The 27433-nt window shown below is 45.5% G+C and overlaps 2 protein-coding genes across 16 annotated transcripts in view; one reads left to right on the top strand and one right to left on the bottom strand.

The window, feature by feature from the left end:
* The window catches only part of NPRL3 (NPR3 like, GATOR1 complex subunit), a 102422-nt gene that overhangs the window by 30691 nt on the left and 44298 nt on the right, over positions 1 to 27433 (top strand). For 8 of the 12 annotated variants that reach the window (XM_073362671.2, XM_073362667.2, XM_073362665.2 and 5 more), the window contains 4 exons: positions 1160 to 1241; positions 15950 to 16087; positions 17050 to 17206; positions 25226 to 25332. In XM_073362671.2, the coding sequence (XP_073218772.1) occupies positions 1160 to 1241; positions 15950 to 16087; positions 17050 to 17206; positions 25226 to 25332 (484 nt within the window). The remainder of the gene's footprint in view (positions 1 to 1159; positions 1242 to 15949; positions 16088 to 17049; positions 17207 to 25225; positions 25333 to 27433) is intronic. The other 4 variants (XM_073362666.2, XM_073362678.2, XM_073362668.2 and 1 more) reach the window with 3 other exon arrangements.
* Positions 26136 to 27433, bottom strand: part of MPG (N-methylpurine DNA glycosylase) — a 95132-nt gene continuing 93834 nt past the window's right edge. For all 4 annotated transcript variants that reach the window (XM_078854592.1, XM_078854598.1, XM_078854601.1 and 1 more), the window contains one exon: positions 26136 to 27077. The gene's annotated coding sequence lies outside the window, so the exon portion shown is untranslated. The remainder of the gene's footprint in view (positions 27078 to 27433) is intronic.

Here is a 27433-nt window from a genome sequence, read left to right as displayed (position 1 = left end):
TTAGTTTTAATCTGATATTTTTGAAACCCAAAACAGTCAAAACTGCAGTTTGCAGGAGACTAAAGTATTCACCTGAGACAGCTCTTCTGGTATCCCCAAATATCTCGGTGTAGCTGTTCTTTTGCCTTTCTCATGCTTTTGAGTATAAACAATGGGCACTCCATGAATAGGGCCAGTTTGAATGGGGTTCTGTGGCTTTTCTCATTCAGACTGCCTTTGACTCCACTTTGCCTTATCTCTGAGATCACCTGTGTTACATAGAGATCCCCACTCTACAAGTGAAGTATCTCGGTTGCTTTTGTGACTAGTTCTGCTCCTGTCATTCACTAGGGAAGGAGTATGAGTGATACAGATATGCCTTCTGGTGCATTTGCTATCCAGATGTGGGAAAGCCCTCGGGTAATCAAATCCAGGTTTCCCATTCTGTGACCCTGTATGCCAAGCCCTCTGGCCATCCTCAAGAGGGATCTTTCTATTTCGCATGTAGAGTTTCCATGACTAGTGTAGATAGTAACATGGCATTGTTTCAACCTGTTATGAAGATGTCCCCCTTTTTAAGGTCACTCAGTAAAATTTTCAAAAGAACCTATGTCTCACTTTCAAAAGTGACTTAGACACTTAAGAGCCTGTGGTCTCATTGAAAGTCAGTGGGACCTATGCACTTTTGAAAGCGTTACTTGCTGTGATGTAACCTAAGAATCCCAATTCTGTTGAGAGTGAGCCAGTTGCATGAGCTGTTACAGTTAGAGTATGGAGTGAATTTCTGGAGCTTTACTAATAAATCAGCATTAACCTCTTAAGTGTGTATGTGCCTTGCTTTACTTTCACAGGGGTACAACATGTATTGTATTGTCTTGCTACAAGCATTAAAAACTAAAACTTAGAAGTAAAAACAAAGAAGTAGTTGCTCCTCAGATTAGTGAAGATGCCCATATTGCATAAAGTTGGGATTCAAAAAGACGTTCTTATTACTTTTGCTTAATTGAAAAACAACAACTGTGAAAGGTGAATGTGGATTAAACGGACTTGAATCTGTCACTGTCTAATCTGTCCACAGAATCTGCTATTACAATTGTGCAAAATTCAGTTGACCGTCTGAAAGCAAGGTTTCTCTGCTTTGAAAACAGTTGAATGCTTTTTTGTTTTAATCTTCCCATAGCAGCAGAAGGTCCGCAATCACCTTTCCATCACATTCTGCCCAAGTGCAAGCTGGCCAGAGACCTCAAGGAGGCTTATGACAGGTAAGAGGAGTCCTTCTGATAGCCCATGCTATTCTGCTTCTTGGTGAAAAGTCTTTGACCTGTATATTATCACTAACTCATCTGATTTTATGTGTCTCTTCCCATTAGTGATTTTCGGATCACTGGAGACACCAGTTCAGAGAGGAGGTTTGCCTTTATTTTTGTATTGTGTTTGAGTCCGTCTCATACCAGGCAGTGAACATGAACAAGTATAGAGCCCAAAAAGTGAGTGGTCCTTTGGGCTTTGAAGTTAAACCAGGTGGAGATTTGTAGCAATATGGAGTTTAGCTGTCGGAGTAAATCAGAAACATGATGGAGACCAAGTTGCTGTCTTGGTCTCTCCAGTGGGATATCCCAGGGATTATCTTCTATAAGGCTTGATAGGAGTCTTTGTCATGGCTACAAGAACTGTGCTACTCTTCCCTGGCTGGCAAGAGGCCTAATGACAACTTATTTGCAAAGCAGCATTTTGGGCAGCAGCTCTCCCAGCAAGCACCCAAAACATACAATTTTATGCAGTGCCCCATGTAACATAGTTGGCAGTTCCACAGGTTGCCCCCACCTCACTTGGTTACACTGTGCGCGCATGAAAGCCTGAATGAGCGAGGCCTTTAGCAGCATATAAACTGCAACCTGTCAAAGCCTGACCAGTTGATGGTTCTGGCTGGGATTTCAAAGATGTCTAAAGGAGTTAAAAGCTCAGTTCCCATGAATCTCAGTGGGAGTTGGGCACCCATCTCCCTTGGGCTCCTTTTGAAAATTCCAGCCTGTGTCTTTCTGCTCTGACAGTTATGGCATTGCTAACCCCTTAATGCAGAGCAAAGGGCTGGATTTGGTGCACTAGCATGTGTTGGTGACAATAGCTACCACAGCAGGGGGAGAAGAGAACCCTGAACCAGGGGCCTTGGCAGATAAGTAGAGCAAGAAGGTTGACTCAGTGTTTAGGGGCCAGGCTTCAATTCCTTGCTCTGCCACAGACTCCCTGGGTGACTTTGGTTAAGTCACTTAATCTCTATGGACCTAAAGTTCTCCATCTTCAGAAAGGGGTAGTAGCACTTTCCTACCTCACAGGATTGTTGTGAGGATAAATATGTTAAAGACCCATGATTAAATACTACTGTAATGGGGGCCAGAGAAGCATCTTAGATAGGAATGGATTGTCAAAAATCTTCTATATTAATGGCTCTTGAACTTAAACTTCTGGAAGAAATTCAGGCCCCTTTGAAAGAAGCTGCAGAATCTGGATTTGGTGTGAATCCTGTAAAACATACTCTGAGTTTTATTTGAAAACATTTTTCCTGGCCTGGATTTTGAATATCCAATTCTCACTCACTTCTTGTTTTTCTGCCTTCCTTCTGAATTATTTATTTGTGACTCACTAAGGTTGCCACTGAATGATAGACTATGGGGACTGCCCAGTAATACAGTGACATCTAGTGGCTGAGAACAGTGACTGAGAGAATTTTGAATCTAGGACCAAAACTCATGGTAAGGACGGATAATACATAGCAGCGGTGCCAACACAATTTTCCCAGTGTACTAGCAGCTGCCATCCATTGAGATAGACATGTTCTGGGACAGGGACTATCTGGGGGAAGTAGGTCCCCTCCTCCCCCCAGCCGTAATCCATGCTGTAGTGGAAACTTCTGCCACATTATCTCACCTTGACATGGAGCATTGCTCAATGGAATCTTGTCTTTAATTATTTTACCTAGCTTATTTCTGATTTGAAGGCGTTACTAGAGTCTATCCCAGTTAAAGCTGGAATGAACTTGTTTGATGGTTTCCTCACCAAGTGCTGTTTGCTTTATATCTTTAGAGTCTGCTTTTATGGCATTGTATCAGCATCACTGTACAATTACAGTTGTTTACAACATTATATGCTTTGTATCTCTTTGATTAGTCTGAGGTGGGCAAAGCAATTAAATAGTTATAAATCTTGATAGTAGCCAATTATTGTCTTAATTGTGTATGAATTTCTGGCAGCTTACCTCCTGGGAAGCAGCATGGTGCAGTAGATAGGGCACATGGAGTTGTGAACCAGGTTCTATTTCTGGTTCTGCCAGTGGCTCACTTGGGCAAGTCAGAAACATCCACTGATTTTTTGGATGCCCAATTTGAAACATCTTGGACCTGATTTTCAGCAGTGCCAAACCTGAGTTGACTTTAATTGGAGCTGTGGTGCTGTAACTGAGGGGGATGCAATTGTTTCAAAGTATTTTCCTACAAGGTGCTCCCCACTAGATGGCACTGGAGTATTTCAAGTCAGATCTGACATATCCGTAGTGCTTCATTCTGTCTCATGAGATGTATAAAAATCTGAACCTTTTGTCACAGCTCAAAATGCATTGAATGCTCCTATCTTTTTAATTGTGGTATAAATTAGGTGGGCTGTCATGATTACAGGTAGTTATAGCATTAGTTCCCATGATCTCCTAATGACTGTAGAAGAGAACCTCAGAAAGCAGGGGTTTTTAATGATTAGTTCAAAAGATTTTAATGCGTTTGGGATCCTCAGACATTTTTCACACAACTCTGCCTACAATGTGAACAAAAAGCTATGGCTTGAAGGCCAAAATATCTCAGCTACAGCTCACTTCTAAGCTGCAAACATGCACTCATCATAAAACCTAAACCCTCCCACTAGTCCAAATTTAGGTAACCGAACAGACTGTTTGCCATAGATTAAACTACAGCTGCAGAAAAGCTTTGTTAGGTTTACACCAGCCCACCACTTGATATTTTCTTCTTCAAAACCTCTGTCTGTTTTAGTGGGGCTCTACTGTTTCCATCCCTTTCCAGATAGGTTTTTCATACAAGAGCAACCACACACTTTCAGGCTGACTGATTTCTTTTAGGGGAAGGCTGACAACCAAAGAAAGAATGAACAAAAATAGAGAAAATCTTCATGAGGGTGTTGTCTCTCTGTTAACATTTTGTTTCAACTTTGTCTCTCAAAATGTCAGATGTCCCCACAATATAGGCAGGCTTTGTAGAAATTTCTAAGGTGAAATACAGAACAAAAGTGATACGTACACCACAAAAGGTTTTGAGACAGTGGGCTTGTCTAGATGGCTAGTTTAAGTGTGTGGCAGGTTGGAGTGTTTCAAAGCAGAGTAGATCAGCACACTCTAGGGAATTTTTAGTGCACAGTAGCAAGGTCCACGTGGCCAGTTAGTGCGTGACTTGCTAGTATGTTGTAGATTTACAGCCCAACTTGCAGTGCACTGACTAGTCATCTGGACAAGCCCAGAGACTACTTATACACAAACTGGTCTCCATGGCTCAGTAGAAGAGGCTACTAAGAGGTCAAAATAATTACAACATCACCACATGAATAAGGCTGATGTACTGACACAATAACAGCCATAGTGCATGGCAGTGCTTGGTCCAAAAGCCATAAATAACAGATAACAAGTAGTGTACATGCAAAAAGGGGTACATCTTATTCAGTGCTCCAAATGGCTACTGCTTTGTATTTCAAAGAGCAGGCTACCAACACAAGACTATAATCCGCTTCCTAGGGTACATTTTGAATAGCATCTAATAAACATGTCTATAGGACACTCTACTTGTAGATGAAGTGGTGTAAAAAGGTGAGTAGATATAATTATCTGTATCTTGCATATGGAGAAACAGGCGCAGAAGTTAAGGCCAAAATTTTCATAAGTATCTACAAATTTTGGATATCCAGTTTGGGACATCTCAGATCTGATATTCCACGAGTGCTGAGTGTCTGTGTTGAATTTAATTGGAACTGTGGTGCTCATCACCTCTGAAAATCATGTTCAGGGCATCATAGTGGACAACCAAAATTAGTGGACACTTACTCTTGCACTTACAACTATTACTCATTCACTTTAATGTAGATAATTGAATACATTGAATTTTGGATTCAGATGTTATTACTTAGCCCTGGTCTAAACTGCAAAGTTAGGTCGACCTAATTATGTCCATGTACACACTATAGCCTTGCTCCTGCTGATGATGTAAGTGCCCTGCTACACCAGCATCATAATTCCACCTCCACAAGAGTTGTAGGGCTTATGTCGGTATAGTTAGGGTGACAGTGTCTGTGTAGACACTGCAGGTTACTTACATCGGCTGTTTGCTGTCATCCAGAAAGCAGCTCACAGCTTGGGCTGTCACCTCCAGATGGGGGGGGGGGGGGGGGGCTCCAGTTAGAGCCTGGTGAGCTCCTCACTCCCAGTTGGGCCTGGGCTCTCTGCTTGGAGCCGGGGTACCCTCAGGGTCCTGGCTCCCCTCTCCCCTCCAGGTTGCTGCCTGGGTTCCCCACTACCGCTCGGTTCAGTTCACTCCTGTCTGCCAAAGAGGAAGAAAGGATTTGAATAGAGTGTTTCCCACCTCTCAGGAGAATACTCTTAACTACTGAGCTATGCGATATACTGATGTGGGCTTTGTGTGTATAAAAAGATCTTCTACGCTTTCCACAGTATGCATCTGATGAAGTGAGCTGTAGCTCATGAAAGCTTATGCTCAAATAAATTGGTTAGTCTCTAAGGTGCCACAAGTACTCCTTTTCTTTTTGCGAATACAGACTAACATGGCTGTTACTCTGAAACCTGTCAATCTAGGCTGCTGAAGTTGTTCCATTGTGGATAAATACATAGCCATTGAAGCAGGGAGACTGAAGCCTAGGCCCTGGTCTACACTAGGACTTTAGGTCGAATTTAGCAGCGTTAAATCGATTTAAACCTGCACCCGTCCACACAGTGAAGCCCTTTATTTCGACTTAAAGGGCTCTTAAAATCGATTTCCTTACTCCACCCCTGACAAGTGGATTAGTGCTTAAATCGACGTTCCCGGCTCGAATTTGGGGTACTGTGGACACAATTCGATGGTATTGGCCTCCGGGAGCTATCCCAGAGTGCTCCATTCTGACCGCTCTGGACACCACTCTCAACTCAGATGCACTGGCCAGGTAGACAGGAAAAGAACCGCAAACTTTTGAATCTCATTTCCTGTTTGGCCAGCGTGGCAAGCTGCAGGTGACCATGCAGAGCTCATCAGCACAGGTGACCATGATGGAGTCCCAGAATCGCAAAAGAGCTCCAGCATGGACCGAACGGGAGGTATGGGATCTGATCGCTGTTTGGGGAGAGGAATCCGTGCTATCAGAACTCCGTTCCAGTTTTCGAAATGCCAAAACCTTTGTGAAAATCTCCCAGGGCATGAAGGACAGAGGCCATAACAGGGACCCGAAGCAGTGCCGCGTGAAACTGAAGGAGCTGAGGCAAGCCTACCAGAAAACCAGAGAGGCGAACAGCCGCTCTGGGTCAGAGCCCCAAACATGCCGCTTCTATGATGAGCTGCATGCCATTTTAGGGGGTTCAGCCACCACTACCCCAGCCGTGTTGTTTGACTCCTTCAATGGAGATGGAGGCAATACGGAAGCAGGTTTTGGGGACGAAGATGAGGAGGAGGTTGTAGATAGCTTACAGCAAGCAAGCGGAGAAACCGGTTTTCCCGACAGCCAGGAACTGTTTCTCACCCTAGACCTGGAGCCAGTACCCCCCGAACCCACCCAAGGCTGCCTCCTGGACCCAGCAGGCGGAGAAGGGACCTCTGGTGAGTGTACCTTTTAAAATGCTATACATGGGTTAAAAGCAAGCATGTGAAAGGATTACTTTGCCCTGGCATTTGCGGTTCTCCTAGATGTAGTCCTAAAGCCTTTGCAAAAGGTTTCTGGGGAGGGCAGCCTTTTTTCGTCCTTCATGGTAGGACACTTTACCACTCCAGGCCAGTAACACGTACTCGGGAATCACTGTAGAACAAAGCATTGCAGTGTATGTTTGCTGGCATTCAACCAAAATCCGTTCTTTATCTCTCTGTGTTATCCTCAGGAGAGTGAGATATAATTCATGGTCACCTGGTTGAAATAGAGTGCTTTTCTTCAGGGGACACTCAGAGGAGCCCATTCCTGCTGGGCTGTTTGCCTGTGGCTAAACAGAAATGTTCCCCGCTGTTAGCCACAGGGAGGGGGGAAGGTTGAGGGGGTAGTCACGCGGTGGGAGGAGGCAAAATGCGACCTTGTAACGAAAGCACATGTGCTATGTATGTAATGTTAACAGCAAGGTTTACCCTGAAAGAGTGTAGCGACTGTCTTATAAAATGTGTCTTTTTAAATACCGCTGTCCCTTTTTTTTCTCCACCAGCTGCATGTGTTTCAATGATCACAGGATCTTCTCCTTCCCAGAGGCTAGTGAAGCTTAGAAAGAGGAAAAAAAAACACACTCGCGATGAAATGTTCTCCGAGCTCATGCTGTCCTCCCACACTGACAGAGCACAGACGAATGCGTGGAGGCAAATAATGTCAGAGTGCAGGAAAGCACAAAATGACCGGGAGGAGAGGTGGCGGGCTGAAGAGAGTAAGTGGCGGGCTGAAGACAGGGCTGAAGCTCAAATGTGGCGGCAGCGTGATGAGAGGAGGCAGGATTCAATGCTGAGGCTGCTGCAGGACCAAACCAGAATGCTCCAGTGTATGGTTGAGCTGCAGCAAAGGCAGCTGGAGCACAGACTGCCATTGCTGCCCCTCTGTAACCAACCGCCCTCCTCCCCAAGTTCCATAGCCTCCACACCCAGACGCCCAAGAACGCGGTGGGGGGGCCTCCGGCCAACCAGCCACTCCACCACAGAGGATTGCCGGAAAAAAAAGAAGGCTGTCATTCAATAAATTTTAAAGTTGTAAACTTTTAAAGTGCTGTGCTTAAAGTGCTGTGTGGCATTTTCCTTCCCTCCTCCACCACCCCTCCTGGGATACCTTGGTAGTCATCTCCCTATTTGTGTGATGAATGAATAACGAATGCATGACTGTGAAGTAGCAATGACTTTATTGCCTCTGCAAGCGGTGATTAAAGGGAGGAGGGGAGGGTGGTTAGCTTACAGGGAAGTAGAGTGAACCAAGGGGCGGGAGGTTTCATCAAGGAGAAACAAACAGAACTTTCACACCGTAGCCTGGCCAGTCATGAAACTGGTTTTCAAAGCTTCTCTGATGCGTACCGCGCCCTCCTGTGCTCTTCTAACCGCCCTGGTGTCTGGCTGCGCGTAACCAGCAGCTAGGCGATTTGCCTCAGCCTCCCACCCCGCCATAAACGTCTCCCCCTTACTCTCACAGATATTGTGGAGCACACAGCAAGCAGTAATAACAGTGGGAATATTGGTTTCGCTGAGGTCTAAGTGAGTCCGTAAACTGCGCCAGCGCGCCTTTAAACGTCCAAATGCACATTCTACCACCATTCTGCACTTGTTCAGCCTGTAGTTGAACAGCTCCTGCCTACTGTCCAGGCTGCCTGTGTACGGCTTCATGAGCCATGGCATTAAGGGGTAGGCTGGGTCCCCAAGGATACATATAGGCATTTCAACATCCCCAACAGTTATTTTCTAGTCTGGGAATAAAGTCCCTTCCTGCAGCTTTTGAAACAGACCAGAGTTCCTGAAGATGTGAGCATCATGGACCTTTCCCGGCCATCCCACGTTGATGTTGGTGAAACGTCCCTTGTGATCCACCAGAGCTTGCAGCACTATCGAAAAGTACCCCTTGCGGTTTATGTACTCGGCGGCTTGGTGCTCCGGTGCCAAGATAGGGATATGGGTTCCGTCTATAGCCCCACCACAGTTAGGGAATCCCATTGCAGCAAAGCCATCCACTGTGACCTGCACATTTCCCAGGGTCACTACCCTTGATATCAGCAGATCTTTGATTGCGTGAGCTACTTGCATAACAGCAGCCCCCACAGTAGATTTGCCCACTCCAAATTGATTCCCAACTGACCGGTAGCTGTCTGGCGTTGCAAGCTTCCACAGGGCTATCGCCACTCGCTTCTCAACTGTGAGGGCTGCTCTCATCCTGGTATTCATGCGCTTCAGGGCAGGGGAAAGCAAGTCACAAAGTTCCATGAAAGTGCCCTTACGCATGCGAAAGTTTCGCAGCCACTGGGAATCGTCCCAGACCTGCAACACTATGCGGTCCCACCAGTCTGTGCTTGTTTCCCGAGCCCAGAATCGGCGTTCCACAGCATGAACCTGCCCCATTAGCACCATGATGCATGCATTGTCAGGGCCCATGCTTTCAGAGAAATCTGTGTCCATGTCCTGATCACTCACGGGACCGCGCTGACGTCGCCGCCTCACCTGGTATCGCGTTGCCATGTTCTGGTGCTGCATATACTGCTGGATAATGCGTGTGGTGTTTAATGTGCTCCTAATTGCCAAAATGAGCTCAGCGGCCTCCATGCTTGCCTTGGTATGGCGTCCGCACAGAAAAAAGGCGCGGAACGATTGTCTGCCGTTGCTCTGATGGAGGGAGGGGCGACTGACGACACGGCTTACAGGGTTGGCTTCAGGGAGCTAAAATCAACAAAGGGTGTGCCTGTACATCAAGGAGTATTTCAGGCAGGACTGCACGGAGGGTTCCAATAAGAAATGGTGCACCTAAGTTATCGTTGTTATTGGAACAAGGAGGTTAGCCTGGCCTCTGATTGATACGTGGCTAGATTTACCTCGCTGCACCTTCTCTGTGAGTGACTGCAGTGTGATCTAGACAGGGGAGGAGGCAAATGAGTACAAAACAAATCTGGTCTATTTCTTGTTCTGACCCACTCCATCTATCTTTTACATCTTTGGCTGGCAGCAGACGGTGCAGAAGGACTGCATGCCATCCACATCTCATGGCTGCTTGGCAGAAGATGGTACAGTACGACTGCTAGCCATCTTCATCTCTTGCCTGCCTGGCATAAGATGGTACAATACGACTGCTAGCAATCCTCATCTCTTGCCTGCCTGGCAGAAGATGGTACAGTACGACTGCTAGCAGTCCGTATCGCCTGCCCGCTCACCATAAGACGGTTCAATAGGACTGCAGGACTAAAGAGAATGACCTGGTCAAGTCACTCCAAATTTAGTCCCTGCGCCCATGTCTGCCCAGGCGCTCCCAGCCGACGTGGCCAGGAGCACCTCGGACACGACGAGGACGACTACCAGTCGTATTGCACCGTCTGCTACCAGAAGGCAATGGGTTGCTGCTACTGTGCAGCAAAGCCGTACCGCGTCTGCCAGCACCCAGGAGACATAGGGTGATGGTTACCTGAGCGGGCTCCATGCTTGCCGTGGTATGGCGTCTGCACAGGTAACTCAGGAAAAAAGGCGCGAAATGATTGTCTGCCCTTGCTTTCACGGGGGGAGGGAGGGAACGGGGGCCTGACGATATGTACCCAGAACCACCCGCGACAATGTTTTAGCCCCATCAGGCATTGGGATCTCAACCCAGAATTCCAATGGGCAGCGGAGACTGCGGGAACTGTGGGATAGCTACCCACAGTGCAACACTCCGGAAGTCGACGCTTGCCTCGGTACTGTGGAAGCGCTCCGCCGAGTTAATGCACTTAGAGCATTTTCTGTGGGGACACACACACTCGAATATATAAAACCGATTTCTAAAAAACCGACTTCTATAAATTCGACCTAGTTTCGTAGTGTAGACATACCCTAGGTCTCCCACCTCCCAGTGGGTGCCCTGACCACTGGACTACAGAGTGTGTCTCTCATTCTCATTGGCTCATTCTCATTCTGCTCCCCCCTCCCCCCCCAGCACAGACTTAGGTGCTTGTTTGACAGAGGGGTGGGCCTTAGCACACACCCCTCTTGCCGGCATCTACCTTTGGCTAGCTTAGGCAGCTTTGGAATAGCTTGTTGGCTTTTGTGGATTGCATTCTTAGGTGTCTGTCCCTCCCTGTTCATTGTTCAGGGACCCATGGTACCTAACTCATCTTTATGGATCACAGTTTTTTTTCTAGACACCTAAAAATTAGGCCCTGTGACTCTTGAGTTCCAGTGCCTAAGTCCCTTCATGGATCCCACCCCTAATAATTTGTTCTGTGGAGTCCATTTTTATTTTCATGTTTCCTTTGAGCATTGTAAACAGTGTGAGTGAATATTATATCCAGAATACTGTATGACTGTGCTGTATTTTAAGAGTTCACTCTTGATGGCTTGTTACAAAATGTACGTCAATTGTGGGTGAATCTGCTGGATATTCCTTAGCCAGGATAAACAAGTGTGTTTTAAATTTCATCCTTTAAGCCCAAGAAAAACCAGGGAGTTTGTAGTACTGTGGTGTAATTTTGGATGCCCTTTAAAGGCTTCTGGCTGCTGACTGGATGTGGGATTCAGGAATGTGTGAGAGTGGCTTCCAACTCTTAGTGGCTTCCATATCAAATCTGCTTAATTTACAAGTAATGGATTTTTCTATCTACCAGGTCTTCAAGTTCAGCCTGGGATCTGAGAGTAAAGCTGTGGTCTTTCTGCAGCTCAGATCATTACCAGTAATGATTCTGGGGTGAGATCTTAGCTAACGAGTTTGATGGTGCACAACACAGAACAGAATCCTGTTCTGCTCCATTACTTCTCTGTTATGGGGTGGCAAGAAGCTGCACTCTAGCTAAATCTGTAACATAGCTTCAGTTTAAAGCTGACTTTTCAGACTTGTGTAAACACTACATACAGTCAGATAAATTTGAAAATTGTTATGCGAATTCATGACTTGGGGTGGAATATTTGGTAATTTAGGCTATTGTTTACACAGCAATGTAAACTTAGGGATAGTGGGACTTGAGTTAGGTGATCTGTTGGGAACCCTGGGCTTACGTGTCTACATTTAATTTTAACAATAGGTTAAGAATTTTCTGACTCATGCTCAAACCTTGGGTTCTGGCATCCACACTGAAGTGCACAGACCCAAATCAAAGTAAAGGTATCCTGAAGTGTCTAGCGCCCCCCACCCCCACCCCATGTCGACACTGTAGCGCAAGGTGGGCAAACTATGGCTCATGGGCTGGATCCGGCCCATGAGGGCTTTGGATCCAGCCAGCGGGATTGCCACCCCCATGGTGCCACGGGGCTACGGCAGGCTCCCTGCCTGCCCTGGCCCTACGCCACTCCCAGAAGTGGCCGGCACCATGTCCCTGCGGCCCCTAGGGAGGGGGGCAGAGAGCTCCTCATGCTGCCTTTGCCTGCAGGCACCGCCCCCTGCAGCTCCCATTGGCTGGGAATGGGGAACTGCAGCCAATGAGAGCTTTGGGGAGGTACCCGCAGGCGAGAGCAGCGCGTGGAGCCCTCTGCCCCTCCCTCCCCCAGGGGCCGCAGGGACGTGGTGCCGGCTGCTTCTGGGAGCGGCGCAGAGCCAGGGCAGGCAAGGAGTCTGCCTTCGCTCTGCTGCACGCCACTGCCACCCCAGAGCCGCTCAAGGTAAGCGGTCCTGGGCCGGAGCCTGCATCCCAAATCCCTCCTGCAGCCCCTGCCCTGAGCCCCGTCCCGCACTCTGCACCCCCCTCCTGCACCCCTGCCCTGAGCCCCGTCCTGCACTCTACACCCCCTCCTGCACCGCAACCCCCTGCCCTGAGCCTCCTTGTACACCCGGCATCCCTCCTGCGCCCCAGCCCTTTGCCCTGAGCCCCTTCCTGCACACGACACCCACTCCCATACCCTGCACTCGCTTCTGTATCACTGCCCCAGCCCTACATTCATGGCCCTGCATGCAATTTCCCCACCCAGGTGTGGCCCTTGGGCCAAAAAGTTTGCCCACCCCTGCTGTAGCCTTAGAAACATGGTGCACTGTGGGGAAACTCTTCTGTCCACCCTGTTTCCTAATGGTGGTGATGCTATTGATGGGACTCATGTGCCCATAAGGAGCATGTGAGCACATAACGGCACATAATTAGCTCCTTTGGTGGCTGTCTCAGTAGAATGACTGCAATATGAAAAGGCTTTATACTGAACTGAGAATTGGGCTTGCCAGCTCTAGGCTGAGTCATACTGGCAGGAAAATGTCTATGTGCACCTGTTCAGAGAATAATTAGGAAATTTATTTAAATGAAACTTTGCAATGCTTAATTTTTAAAATGGGATTTTCAATTAAGGTGGTTTATTTTATTTTATGATATTTTTGACTGTTTTGAAGATTGACATAAAATGAGGGTATCAGAGGAAAAACACACACCCTCACAGCCCGGCCACTGCCAAGCAGCGAAGTGCACCCCAGGGCTTTGGGTGCAGTGCGGTGTTGTAATGCTTTTTGCACAGAGATAAGGGGAAATTCTTGGGCTGTTTCTGTGTGACACTTTTATTACTGGACTTGCTTCTGCTGAGATCTAGTGTCTGGCACAAAGAAAAAGCACAGCTCCAAAAACTACTAACAAAATTATTGGACTTTAATTCTCAATTCTCAGAGCCAGAAACCAATATTCTCGTGTTCCTGTTTGTACACTTATCACTCAAATCTCTCTGCTGTACTGGTGTACAGTACCTTTGATTTTAAATTTTTAAACTTTAAAAAAAAATTGGCCAAAAATTTCAAAAATGTAATCTTTGGTGTAAAATTTAAAACCACGGATGCTCAGCCATAGGCTAGCGGGAGCCGTAGGTTTTCAGAACGGCTGAAAGTCAGGCCACTTGGCTCTGAATGTAGTTAGGTAGCTAATTTTAAGGCACCCACTTTTGATTAATAGTGCTTCTGGCAATAAACTTCCCTCTCTGCTCTGCACTGGCATCATCAGCAGAGCAGCCTGCAAACCACTGGTTCCCGTTGGTCAAAAACCTGGCAACTAGCCAGCAGTCAGGAGATTAGTGTGACCCCTCTTTCACACTGGTTGGGTAAATGTAAGTTCTTTTTCTAATTTGGTTCTTTTCCACTCTGAAATGTTTTAGAGCAAATGATCAATTCCCAAAGGAGAGCCCTGGATTGGTAGAGGTGGTGCTCCATAGATGACATTTCCTTTTGGGTTGTCTGGAAGTGAGACTTTGGCAAAGACTCTACAACTTTATTCCTAGTGTTTGGTGGTTTCGAAAATCCAGGGGAAGTGGGACACTGCCTGCCCTTAAGCCAAGCCTCCTGAGGTTGATTAACTGCCTCTTTCTTGGCATGTGCATTACTTGGCTTTGTCAGTTTTTAACAACTTTGTTGGGGAGTGTGCTTTGAATACAGCTTGTCAGAGAAATCATTTAAATATAGAACCTTTTTGAAAATATTGTGTAATGTATTAAAAACCAAAACCCTAAAAAATGCAATCCAGAGAGAACCGAGGTTTTTTGGTGACCTCTGTGGTTCTGAATCCAGATAGTCCTGCAGCTAGAGACAGTGTTTTAGGGCTCCATGTACTGAACTGATTTTCAGGCTCTGTTTTAGGAACTGTTTAATGTAAATGCTGATGTCAGCTGGCGTGGATGGGACATCAGCTTTTTTTTATGGCCTCAGCCAGCACACCCAAGTCACGAGAAATGACTTTTTGAGCAGATATGTTTATAATACAGAGAGGGTGGGGTGTTTCACCCAAGTGTGCTTGTACTTGGGTGGTGGAGGAGGTAGTGAATGCCATAAAGATAAGGAGTAAATATGTCACTGTCTAAAAACAAGAACAAAGATCTGCTTGAGTGAAGCCGGCTGCCCCAAACTCCCTGCTTGCTATGTGTCCTACTTTCTAGGGGTAGTAAATAAAAGATACTTAAAGCTGCTTTCCAGCCAAACACTGGGATCAGACTTCATTATCTTTCCTGACGTGCATATTCTCTCCACTTCAATCCTGTTCTTTTGGGAAGTTTAAAAGTTTAGTTTTAGCTGCTGTGCTTTCCTAGAATGAAGGAACTATTTAACAGCAACTTTCATGATTTCCTGTGACAAGCAGGAGCAGGTCAATGGGAAACACACCACCTAGGTAGAATCTATGGAATCAGTGTTGTGGTGTCATGTTGCTCTGTAATGCCTAAAGCGCAGTAAGGGAACTTCCCTCCCTCTTTATCATACGGTAAAATTATGATGGAAACATTGGGCCCAATTCATCATTGCCCCGTGTGCCATCCTCCAGTCCCACCATACCTCCCTTGGGAACACCCCAACACAGGGCCTCTGCATCACATTTATAGGAGATCCTCCTCCCTCCCTGGTGCATTGGTGTGGGGTGAGGGCCAGCTGGAGGAGGGAGAGAGGGAGAGTGATTGGGGCATTCGTATGATTCTGTGACCATGCAACAGCCTATAAGAGACAAATTAAAGCAGGCCTTATGGACCAGAGCAGGGGTGGGGAGCTGGGTCTGGGGCTTTCCCTACTCTGGCGCTGCAGCCGGGGGTGCTGGGTTGGGGGCCGGGGCATAGCCCCGCACTGGGGCACAGGCTCTGGGGGCTGCACCACGCAGCTCCTGGAAGCAGCTGCATGGCCCCGCTCCGGCGCTCTAGCAGGGTTGGGGGCTGCTCCACGCGTAGGAGCCAGAGAAGGGACATGCCACTGCTTCCGGGATTCACTTGAGGTAAGCATTGCTCAGAGCCTGCACCCCTGAGCCTCTCTCCAAGCCCCAACCCCCTGCCCCAGCCCTGATCCCTCTCCCCGCTCTCCAAACCCCTCGATCCCAGCACCCTCCTGCACCCCAAACCTCTCATCCCGCACCCCTACCCCAATTTTGTGAGTGTTCATGTCCCGCCATACAATTTCTATTCCCTGATGTGGCCCTCAGGCCAAAAAGTTTGTCCACCCCTGGACTAGAGTCAAATTGGTCCCTGGCAGCTGCTGAAAGGAGGGAGGTGCAGTCTCTCTCCTCTCTTGTTGTTCTGGCATCAGCACGAGTGAATCTGGCCCATCGCTTTGCCTCAGGAGAAAGGCAGCAAATGCTGTATTTATTTTATTTTTTATTTATTTTTTGTTTAAGTCTTTGCACTACAGGGGTGGTGAGATTGCACATCAACAACTGGCTTGAAGTGAGTTTCTGTCTGCCTCATAAAATCCATTATGTTGCAACAAGCTTTATACCTCCTGAAGCGATTGAAAGAAGCCTGAAAGCTATTAGGTAAATATACCCCGTTCTTCAGTGCCTGCATGTTCTTGTGCCTTTCTAACACTAACATTTGACTTCTCTCCCTTTGTTCTGATTGACCCAAACACTTTACAGCCTTCCTGAAAAATGTTACAGAAAATAATGAAGATTGACTATTTTCTTTGTGCTCCCAAATCTTGGAAATGGACTGTGTCTTTGTGGTGTGGTGTGAAAATTAGAGCCCATTTTGGTTCTCTAAGTGGTGATAATGAGCTGACACCAAGCTCTGCGCCCCAGCCTGTTCTCTTGTGTCAAGATTTTTTTTTCCAGGTATTTGTAGCACTGTTATTGACTGAACACACTCGGTGGCAATGCTGAGGTTTCAATGTAATGCAGCAGCCAGCTTCTGCATTGTTTACAGTTGAAAGATCTTGTCTTAGAGGTTATTGCAAGATATTCCCCATTCAAAGTGCCATCCTTAAAAGCAAACAGTTCATTTTAACCATATTCACGTTGAGGTGATTTCTTGTCCATATCACAGTTCCATGAAGTATCTAAATTCAGAAGGATGGGTATTTCCTGTAGGTTTTTTGGTCCCATTTTTGTTTCCCGCTGTTCTATGGAGGTTTAGCTGTAAAAGTCACCTGCTTCATTACTTTCATTTTTAGTGCCCAGTTCTGATCAGCAGTGCACAGTGAGGTGTGTGCATTTCATCCCTGCTCCCTTGGGACCACAATCTGTCCACCTGTCTGGCTAGCTTTTAGGCTTTCCAAATGGTGATAGAGGCTTAAGACTCTTTTTGACAGAAGGCAGCTTGTCTCGTGACCTAAACAAGAATGAACTAACTGTGAACATAGTCCTTCGCTATAGCTATCACAGTATCAGATGGTCTATTTTGCCAGTAGCTTGACCACATGTTCCAGGTCTCTGCCATAGTGAGGTATCCTCATCCTTCAAGAAAGAAGCAATTACAGATGGCAATGTTCTTTCTACAGGCCTTACCATGCCTTATTACTACTGAATGATGAGAAATCGTTGCTTAATGAGCTCCCATTGGACTGTTCCCCGGCCCTGGTGAGAGTGATTAAAACTACCTCTGCTGTGAAGAATCTGCAGCAGTTGGCTCAGGATGCTGACCTGGCATTACTACAGGTACAGCTGACCGTTTTAATTGAAGCTGTTTCAATTCATTCGGCATTTTCCTTCTTAGTGTCTGTGGTGTTTCTATAGTATCCTTTATATGTGCATAGAATGCTCAAAGGGCTAAAGTCTTAGCGCTAGGGACAGGGTTGGAGAAGGCATCAGCCCCTCCTGGTGGAGGGAGAAGTTGGTCAGCCCTCGTGCTGTTAGCCAATTCAGAACGAACTTTAACTTGGCCTCTAGTAATTTAATCCCCTACTCTCTCTTTCACATTGCTCTTTACTTTGTAAGTGTACATTTAAAATGTACGTGCAATCTAACCTTGCCCAGTCTCAGAATATCTGTTACTGTTGCACCTGGGTCTGCTAATTCACAGTGCTGGATTTGGGTTTCCTCCTTTCTGAGAGAGCAGAAATGCTACTTTGCTGTTTCAGCATTGTGTAGCTATTCTACCTGCTATCTTATACATGTTGTGCTAACTCCCAAACACCACAATCAGATTGGGCTCCATTGTACAAGGTGCTGTACAAACACACAATAAATCAGTCCTTGCCCCAAAGAGCTGACTGTCTAAAAGGTAAAATGGTAAGATAGGACAAATAAGTGGGTTGGGGGTGAGGAGCAGGGGAGACAGTATAACAGGGTCAGTTCAGCAACACTCAATTCAGTTCAGTGTCTGGATCGTGGTTTGGTGGTGGCCTGGGTTTCCCACCCTGTGGGAAATGTCAGTTTATTCTTAAGTTGTGCTGCTGGGACGAGAGAATATCTTAGCCCTGAAACAGGGGCTGCAACAGTACAAAAATGACAGGGTTTATACGCTAGAAACTGAAAAATGTCTAGCTGTCTGAGAGGCTGAATTTCTAATGTGTGTCATGTTTTCCTGCTTCTCCAATCTTCAGGGAATCTGGCTTCACAAGAATTGCCAGTCCTGTGGTGCATATAGTCCAGAATCCTGTCTCTGACAGCAGCCAGACCAGATAGAATCATAGAAATGTCCAACTGGAAGGGACCTCAAGTCCCGCCCTCCTACTGAGGCAGAATACATAGACCATCCCTGTCTAACCTGCTCCCCTTATATTACCCAAAGCCCATTTTCTAGACCTCAAGAGCCAGGAAACGCTTCCCCCACCCCACCCCCCTCCGGTCCCCCTACTGAGCTCACTAAGCTCCTTCCCCCATAGCTTGTTAACTTGATAGCTTTGTCTTCTGTGCATGTAAATGTATTTTCGTTGTTCTTTGCCAGTTATCAAGCTAGTTAGGCAGGTAAATACACATTCCTTTGCGGAGGGCAGGCTGATTTTTTGCACCACTTCCCAAACACATTTTAAGAACACATTTCCAGGACACGTATACGACTCTTCGTACATAATCTGAACGTACATCACACAGTGATTTTTGGGACCAGCATGTCACCAATTTACATGTGATACATGACCCCATAATACATACATATTATGACAAAAGTATGTCGAGGGGTAATGAGTGTGTCCGGTCTAATATGAATTACAATATGGAGGGGCCTCTGCCAGTTAGCACTGAGGGGCTGCAAGGGTCATACCTCCCCTCTTACAGTGCTGTAGGAGGGTCAGCCGTAGGCTGAACAGTAGGCAGTGGATCAGAATCCTCTTTCCTGGACAGAGATATACCACTATATTTTCTTTCCCTTTTAATATGCACAATTTCCATATATTCTTGGAACATCCTACACCGCCGCAGCAGTTTGGAATTGGTGCCCTTGGTTCTGTGTAACCAAACTGATGGAGAGGGGTCAGTTAGAACCCTGAATTTTCTGTTAGAGAAAAGGCCTTAAGTGCATGATAACGCCATACAATGGCATACCACTCTTTCCTATGACAGAGTAATTCTGTTTGGTGGGTGCCAACTTCTTTACTTCAGAAAGCAGTGGACTGCTTTTTGTTACTTTCCCCGACTGCATTAGAACTGAATCTAAACCAATGTCTGATGCATTCATGTGCATTTTGTCAAAATCTGGACTGGCCACAACAGGCTTTTCTGACGAGATTTTTCTTTATCAAAACTCTCTTGACAAACTTTTGTCCACACCACTCTGTTTGGCTTTGTCTTCTTGCAGAAGTCTGTGATAGCAGACATAATGTCAATGAACTCCTGCATAAATCAGCAGTAATAGTTAACCATGCCTATGAAAGATTGGGCCTGCTTTTTGGTCTGGGGCACAGGGCAGTTGTTAATAGCTTCTGCTTTCAAGGGATCAGGAGAGATTTGGCCACCCTCTTACACAGTATCCCAAATAAGGAACCTTTATTGCTCATATTGTACATTTAAAGACCTTCACAGTAAGACTTCCATCTCTGAGTTTTGAAAGTACAGCCCTCCAGTGTCTCTTGTGAAGTAACCAAGAGTAGCTGAACGTCGCTATATTATCGTGTGAAGTCTCATAATCTGTTTAGCACTTGGTTGACAAGCCTCTAAAAAGTGGCTCCTGCATTAATTAATCCAAAAGATAACATTTTGAACTCATGAAGTTTATACCCATATTAGTAATAAAAGTAGATTTCTTCTATGCATCGTTGTCCAAAGGAATCTGCCAATATCCTTTTACCAGATCAGTTGTGCTAAGAGATACTTTGGGCAAAGCAAAATATAACATTTTATCAATTCTGGGCATAGGATAGGCATCAGAAACTGTGACAATATGGCATTTTCTATAATCAACACAAACCTTACAGTCTTATCTGTCTTAGGAACCAACACAGGAGATACCCAGGAACTGTCAGACTCTTTAATTATTCCCATACCCCAAAAAACAACAAGGAGTCTGGTGGTACCTTAAAGACTAACAGATTTATTTGGGCATAAGCTTTCGTGATAAAAAAAACCCACAAAAACTTATGCCCAAATCTGTTAGTCTTTAAGGTGCCAACGGACTCCTTGTTGTTTTTGTGGATACAGAATAAGACGGCTACCCCCTGATACTTGATCCCATATTCTGAATACTCTGTGTTGCTTTATGAATTTGCTAGTGCACTTTCCCAGTGGTTCAGTATGCCCTGCAAGGTGCAGGTTGGGGATCCACAGCGTCTTGTGGACCATTTTATGAGTCATCACTGGCATGTTAGAAAATATCTGCTTGTGTCTTTCAGCCAAGATTTCTTCCCTCTCTGTCTGTTAGCAATTTGCATATCTCCGTGCTTTCAAATGATGAGTCATTGGGGCATTCAGTCACCAGATCAATGAAGTGTCAAGTCTCAGACTCCCTGTCATCACAACAAAGCATATTCACAATCACTTCTGTATTGTGATAGGCTTTGTCTATTCACATGCACTGTCTGTGGGCAACCTTGCTGTGGGTTTCAGAGTAACAGCCGTGTTAGTCTGTATTCGCAAGAAGAAAAGGAGTACTTGTGGCACCTTAGAGACTAACCAATTTATTTGAGCATAAGCTTGTGAGAGCTACAGCTCACTTCATCGGACGCATCTCACGAAAGCTTATGCTCAAATAAATTGGTTAGTCTCTAAGGTGCCACAAGTACTCCTTTTCTTCTTGCTGTGGGGTCTTTTTACACTGTACATGACTTGATTTTCTCTCTCCACAACCTTCCCATGAATTTTGCATTTTGCTCCCTTTTTACAGAGAGCAGTTTCAGTAGTATTACCAACCCCCCTCCTCAAAACAGCACAACTTCAAGCCATCTTATCATACTATGCTGTTTGTGTGGTCTGGCTATCCATGAGGTTAGTTTGAACCACGTCCAGCATGTCTTAACTCCTTTCTGAACTTTTGTACATATCCAATCGCTGGTTCTCCTTCTGATTCCGTACCCATCTCCCAGAAGGGCCTGATAAGATCTAGGTGTCCTGTCACTTTTTTCTCTTATACAGGAGATGAAATAGGGAAAACTCTGTGGACTCTTGGGGCACCTCCCTAAAGACAAATAACAGAGTAATTTTTCATCCCAAGCCCCTTGCCCTTTTGTTTGCATACATTCCCAGCATAGATTTCAGTGTCCCTATGAACCTTTCAACCAAACTGTTCGTCTCTGGGTGATATGGGGCAGCCTTCAGCTGTTTTAAATCACACCTCCTCCACAATGCACTGAATATTTGGGATGTGAAATTTTACACACAATCTGACAAAATCTCTTTAGGAAAACCTACTTGGCTGAAAATAGTGAAATGGGCTTTTGCCACTTTATCAATCTCTATGTTAAAGCAACTGCTTCTGGATACCTAGTGGCATAATCCATTTTCATCAAGATGTTTTCCCCTTTGGTTTTGCTGGGGCAAAGAGCTACAATATTTGTTGGAACCCTAAGAATTGCCTCCTTGGTTGCAGGTAAGTAACAAGTAAGGGTTGCAGGGGAGCTTTGTAAGACCATACTGGCCTCTTCTGGTCCTGGCACAAGTCACAAGACCTGCAATAGTCTCTCACCTCATTCCGAATATTTGGTCAATAAAAATTCCTTCTTATCTTTTCATAAGTCCTTTTAAGTCTGCAAGTGACCAGCAAAAGGACAATTGTGGGCTAACATCATTAGCTTCCTATTATGTTTAACTGGCACAAGTTTCTTATAAGGCATCTCAGAGCCTCTACAGGGCTTCCCTGTACAATCTTTCCTCTTCTTCAGAAAACCCTTCCCCGTTTCCCCTAGCTGGACTCCCCCCAGAGATTATTCTGATGGTGCTTTCTAAGGATGGGTCTTCTGTCTGCTCTGCTGCAAATTCCTGCCTGCTGCAGCTCTGAGAGCTGCTTCCTCCACTGGGAGTGGGTCCTCCTTCCTTGTCCCTGGAGACTGCTTCCCTCTTCTAAGCTGGGGTGGGATGTCCCCTCATCCTTTAGCTGTTCCTCTGTCTTCACTGTTCCCTCCTGGGATCACAGAGCAATATTTCTGTCTGCAATGGGTACCATATTTAACAGCCTTGGACATAGTAATACAGCATTACCTGAATGAACTCCTGCTGGAATGCAATCCAGCACGCCAACTTTTAAAATGCTCCTATACCTTCCCATTCTAAGTGCACTTCCGCCAAAGGCACAGTTGTTTTAAATTTTCCCAAGGCCAAGAGTTCTATGCTTTCCCCATGCAGCATGCCAGTCTCCCTGACCAAAGAGATCTGGGCACCCAGTGTCTCTCCACTACAGGCATCCTCGATGATGCGCTGGAGAGGTTTGAGTTGGGGGCTGAAGGTGACGCTAGTGGCGTTCTGTTACTTCCTTTGTTGGGCCTGTCCTGGAGTAGGTGACTTCTGGGTATTCTTCTGGCTCTGTCAATCTGTTTCTTCACTTCAGCAGGTGGTATTGTAGTTTTAAGAATGCTTGATAGAGATCTTGTAGGTGTTTCTCTGTCTGAGGGATTGGAGCAAATGCGGTTGTATCATAGAGCTTGGCTGTAGACAGTGGATCGTATGATGTGGTCTGGATGAAAGCTGGAGGCATGTAGGTAAGTATAGTGGTCTGTAGGGTATAGGGTGATGTTTGTGGCCATCACTTATTAGCACTCTAGTGTCCAGGAAGTGGATCTCATGTGTGGACAGGTCCAGGCTGAGGTTGGTGCGGGGGGGGATAGGAATTGTTGAAATCATGGTGGAATCCTCTAACTCAAACCTCTCCAGCATATCATCAAGGATCTACAACCTATCCTGAAGGACGATCCCTCACTCTCACAGATCTTGGGAGACAGGCCAGTCCTCGCTTACAGACAGTCCCCCAACCTGAAGCAAATACTCACCAGCAACCACACAGCACACAACAGAAACACTAACCCATTAACCTATCCTTGCAACAAACCCCATTGCCAACTGTGTCCGCATATCTATTCAAGGGACACCATCATAGGACCTAATCACATCAGCCACACCATAAGAGGCTCGTTCACCTGCACATCTACCAATGTGATATATGCCTTCATGTGCCCCTCTGCCACGTGCATTGGCCAAATCAGACCGTCTCTACGCAAAAAAATAAATGGACCCAAATCAGACATCAAGAATTGTAACATTCAAAAACCAGTTGGAGAACACTTCAACCTCCCTGGTCACTCAATTTCAGACCTAAAAGTCGCAATTCTCCAACAAAAAAACTTCAAAAACAGACTCCAACAAGAAACTGCAGAATTGGAATTAATTTGCAAACTGGACACTATTAAATTAGGCTTGAATAAAGACTGGCAGTGAATGGGTCATTACACAAAGTAAAAACTATTTCCCCATGCTAATTTTTGTCCCCTACTGTTACTCACACCTTCTTGTCAACTGTTTGAAATGGGCCATCCTGATTATCACTACAGAAGTTTTTTTTTTTTTCCTGTTGATAATAGCCCACCTTAATTGATTGGTCTCATTACAGTTGGTATGGCAACACCCATTTTTTCATATTCTCTGTGTGTGTGTATATGTGTATCTATCTATCATCTTCCTACTGTATTTTCCACTGCATGCATCTGATTAAGTGGGTTTTAGCCCACGAAAGCTTATGCCCAAATAAATTTGTTACTCTCTAAGGTGCCACAAGTACTCGTCGTTTTTTGTGGGTTTTTTTGCTGATACAGATTAACACGGCTACCACTCTGAATACTGCTTCAGTAAACTATAGAATTATAGTGAAAGAAATCAATGCTAAGTACTCTTCTGCAAATGCAGGGAAAATGGCGTGTGGAGTTAGACATGACTGTCAGGGAAGAAAAGAGAGAAACCAGTTATATTTAGTGACTGTTTTCTCAAACATGCTCAACACCTCTCAGCTGCCAGTGGAAATAGTGGGAGCTCCTGGGTTCTGAGTGCCTGTGAAAACCTGGCCCTAACTCTGCAGCTTTTTCTTAATGCTTGCTCTCTTTCAACCATGCGGTTTATTGGATGTATATTAATATATTGAAGGCTAATATTCAGAAATCTAATGGATGTTGCTTTCCTAAGTTTGGTTCTGGGTAAGTGATTCAGCTGGTATTTTGTATTTGCTAAAATGAGCAAAGAAAGAAAAGTGTATATCTGCTATCTGAAGCTTTAGGATCTTCCTTATTCTTCAGGTCATTATTGCATTAGGCCAGGAGTTCTCAAACTTCACTGCACTGCGATCCCCTTCTGACAACAAAGGGACCGAAGCATGAGTCTGCCCAAGCTCTGCTGCCTGAGGGGTGATGGGGGGGGTTCCAAAGCCCAAGCCCCAGTACCTGGGCGGGGGGGGGGGGGCGGGGGCGGCAAAGCCGAAGCCCAAGGGCTTCAGCCCCAGGCAGGGAGCCTGTAACTTCAGCCCCGCTGCCCAGGGCGGAAGCCCACGAGCTTTGACTTGGCCCTGGCCCAGGGTGGAGGGGCTCAGGCTTTGGCCCTGGGCCTCAGCAAGTCTAAGCCAGCCCTGGTGACCCCATTAAAATGAAAATCTTTGAAATCTTGATTCTGTTGCTTTAAAGCCCCTCATTAATGCTTAGAAAGATTTTTCAGCGGTATCTTATGGTCAGTGGTTACACACAGGGATGTATGGCTTAAAGAGAGAATGGATTACTGATGGTCACTTTCACAACAACTGCAAAGTTGCTGAGCTGATCAGTATTTCTGTGCCACTTTGACTGCTTTTTAATTAATGCATTAATATGATGTGAGCCAATTATTCAGTTATATTTTATTTTTAATATATATGAATGAAATATTAATCTAACCAAATGAATTTTGAGTAGTGTGTGTGTGTGGAATGCATGCATAAACCATTGATGGGTGAAGCATAAAGGAAACTACTTGGTTGTAAAACCCTTTACTAGCACAGTCTGAAGAAATTCCTTTGAAGCAGGAAACATAAAATTTGCTTAGATATGTGAAGCCAAGCCCTGGAAATGCATCACTTCTGTGGAAGCTTTGTCAGACTCTTTTTTTGATGTGCCACATGTTATATCATTTTCTTCTAAGAAATTTTTGCCATTGAAGTGATGTGATGGCACAGTGCTAGCTTTCTTCAGATCAGACAGAGCTTTCCTCTCAGCATAAAGGGCTCTTTGCTGGGAGTTTGAATGTTGCTGTTTTGCTTTCCTAATTATGATCTTTGGTCTTGTTTCTTTTTATATGCAGGTTTTCCAGCTTGCTGCACATCTGGTTTACTGGGGAAAAGCAATTATTGTCTATCCACTGTGTGAAAACAACGTCTATATGCTGTCCCCCAATGCCAGTGTTTGTCTGTAAGTAGACAGACCATGAGTGCCTGTAGTGGGACTGCTTTGAAAAATGCAGATTTGTTTTTCCTGGGCATTTATTTGGGCAGGGTGGTGATACTTTCTGTGCTATTGAAGTTGTTGAGATGTACAAACACTATAATTTGCTTGAATTTCATGAGCCCTTAAGGGCTGTTCAGTGCAGGGATGAACACAGGAATTGGGCAGCTCTTCTGTGGCAGTGACAGGTGTGCTTGCCTTCACTTGCACACTTATAGAGTGGGTAGCAAATTTCAGGAGCTCAGTACAGTGTTGTCATCATGAAATTGCTCTGTGAACATAGACCATTTTAAACCTTTCAATACTCTTGGCTGCTGAGTATGTCCAAGAAGAGGGACTCTTGCATGGAGCCTGAGGGAGTATCTGTCTTAATCGATTCCCTTCCATTGCAGGGGCTTCAGGCATAGGTGTACCTTGTGTGATGGGCTCGGTCACAGAGACCCCCTTCAGGCTGTCACCTGACGTGCTGGAGTTACCTCTGAGCCCGTTTTCCACTGCCAGCTTGGGAGTCCAGAACCCTGCCTTGTTGAGCCAGACCTGCTAGTCTGCTGCAACGCAGACACAGGTCTGGTCCATGCCCCCAAAGCTTCAGACTTTAACCAAAAACTGCTCAGCAAGTCACTTATCTCCAACACCCAGACACCCAGTTCCCAATGGGATCCAAACCCCAAATCTGTTTTACTCTGTATAAAGCTTACACAGGGCAAACTCATAAATTGTCTGCACTCCAGTAACATTGATAAAGAGATATGCACCTCTCTCCTCCCCTCCGGTATTAATCACTTACTTTGGGTTAATTAATAAACCAAAGTGATTTTTATTAAGTATAAAAAGTAGAATTTAAGTGGTTTCAAGTAATAACAGACAGAATAAAGTAAATTACCAAGCAAAATAAAACAAAACATGCAAGTCTAAGCCTAATACATTAAGAAACTGATACAGGTAATAGCTCACCCTCAGAGATGTTCCAATAACCTTCTTTCACAGAGTAGACACCTTCTTAGTCTGGGCCCAATCCTTTCCCCTGGTACAGTTCTTGTTAGTTCCAGCTCAGGTGCTAACTAGGGGATTTCTCATGACTGGCAGCCCCTTTGTTATGTTCCACCCCCTTTTTATAGGTTTGGTACAAGGCGGGAATCTTTTGTGTCTCTGGGTCCCCACCCCTCCTTCTAAATGGAAAAGCACCAGGTTTAAGATGGATTCCAGTATCATGTGACATGGTTACATGTCCTGTGAGACCTCATTCTTCATTATCCATGTCAGGTACACAGGAAGGCTTGCAGGTAAACGGAGCCATTCACAACCAATTATCCTAGTTAGTGGGAGCCATCAAGATTCCAAGCCACCAATAGTGGCCCACACTTTGCATAATTACAATAGGTCTTCAGAAGGAGACAAATACCTCATATTTCGAGTTTCAGAAACAAGAATGATACATTTATACAAAAGGGATGAACACACTCAGTAGATTATAAACTTCGTAATGATACCTTACAAGAGACTTTTTGCATAAAGCATATTCCAGTTACATTATATTTACACTCATAAGCATATTTCCATAAACATATGGAGTGCAATGTCATACCTTGGTCTTTCCTATTCTCTGCATGTAGCACGTAATTGTTTAGTCTCCTGTGGGCTGTAATACTTTGGTCTAATTTCACTTGATGGGTTTAGCGTGCGCCGTGCAGGTGCTGGGTGGTGTTGATGGCCTGTGATATACAAGAAGTCAGACTAGATAATCTGGTGGTCCCTTCTGGCCTTAAACTCTATGATTCTAAGCAATATGGAAGTACTCAAAGCAAGACAAACATCTCAGTAAGTTATGTCATAGGCTGCGTGCCTGGCATGTGATGTTTCAGTAACAGGTAACTCAAAAGTATAAACAGCAGCAACATGGTGGGGTCCATTACAGTCACTGTTTTCATTGTCATTAATCCTAGTGCTAACTGTGGCTTCTAATCAAGACTGGGGCTTGGATAAATATGAGCTGCATATAAAGCTCCGCCTGTGCCAGACAGAGATGGTAGTGAGGTGGGGGAAGGATGTTGAGGGTGTGTTGGATAAC

The sequence above is a fragment of the Lepidochelys kempii genome, chromosome 10 (genome assembly GCF_965140285.1).
Source record: "Lepidochelys kempii isolate rLepKem1 chromosome 10, rLepKem1.hap1, whole genome shotgun sequence".
Classification (NCBI taxonomy): Eukaryota; Metazoa; Chordata; order Testudines; family Cheloniidae; genus Lepidochelys; species Lepidochelys kempii.
The sequence above is the reverse complement of the archived record's forward strand: the minus strand, read 5'-3'. Positions and strand labels throughout refer to the sequence as shown.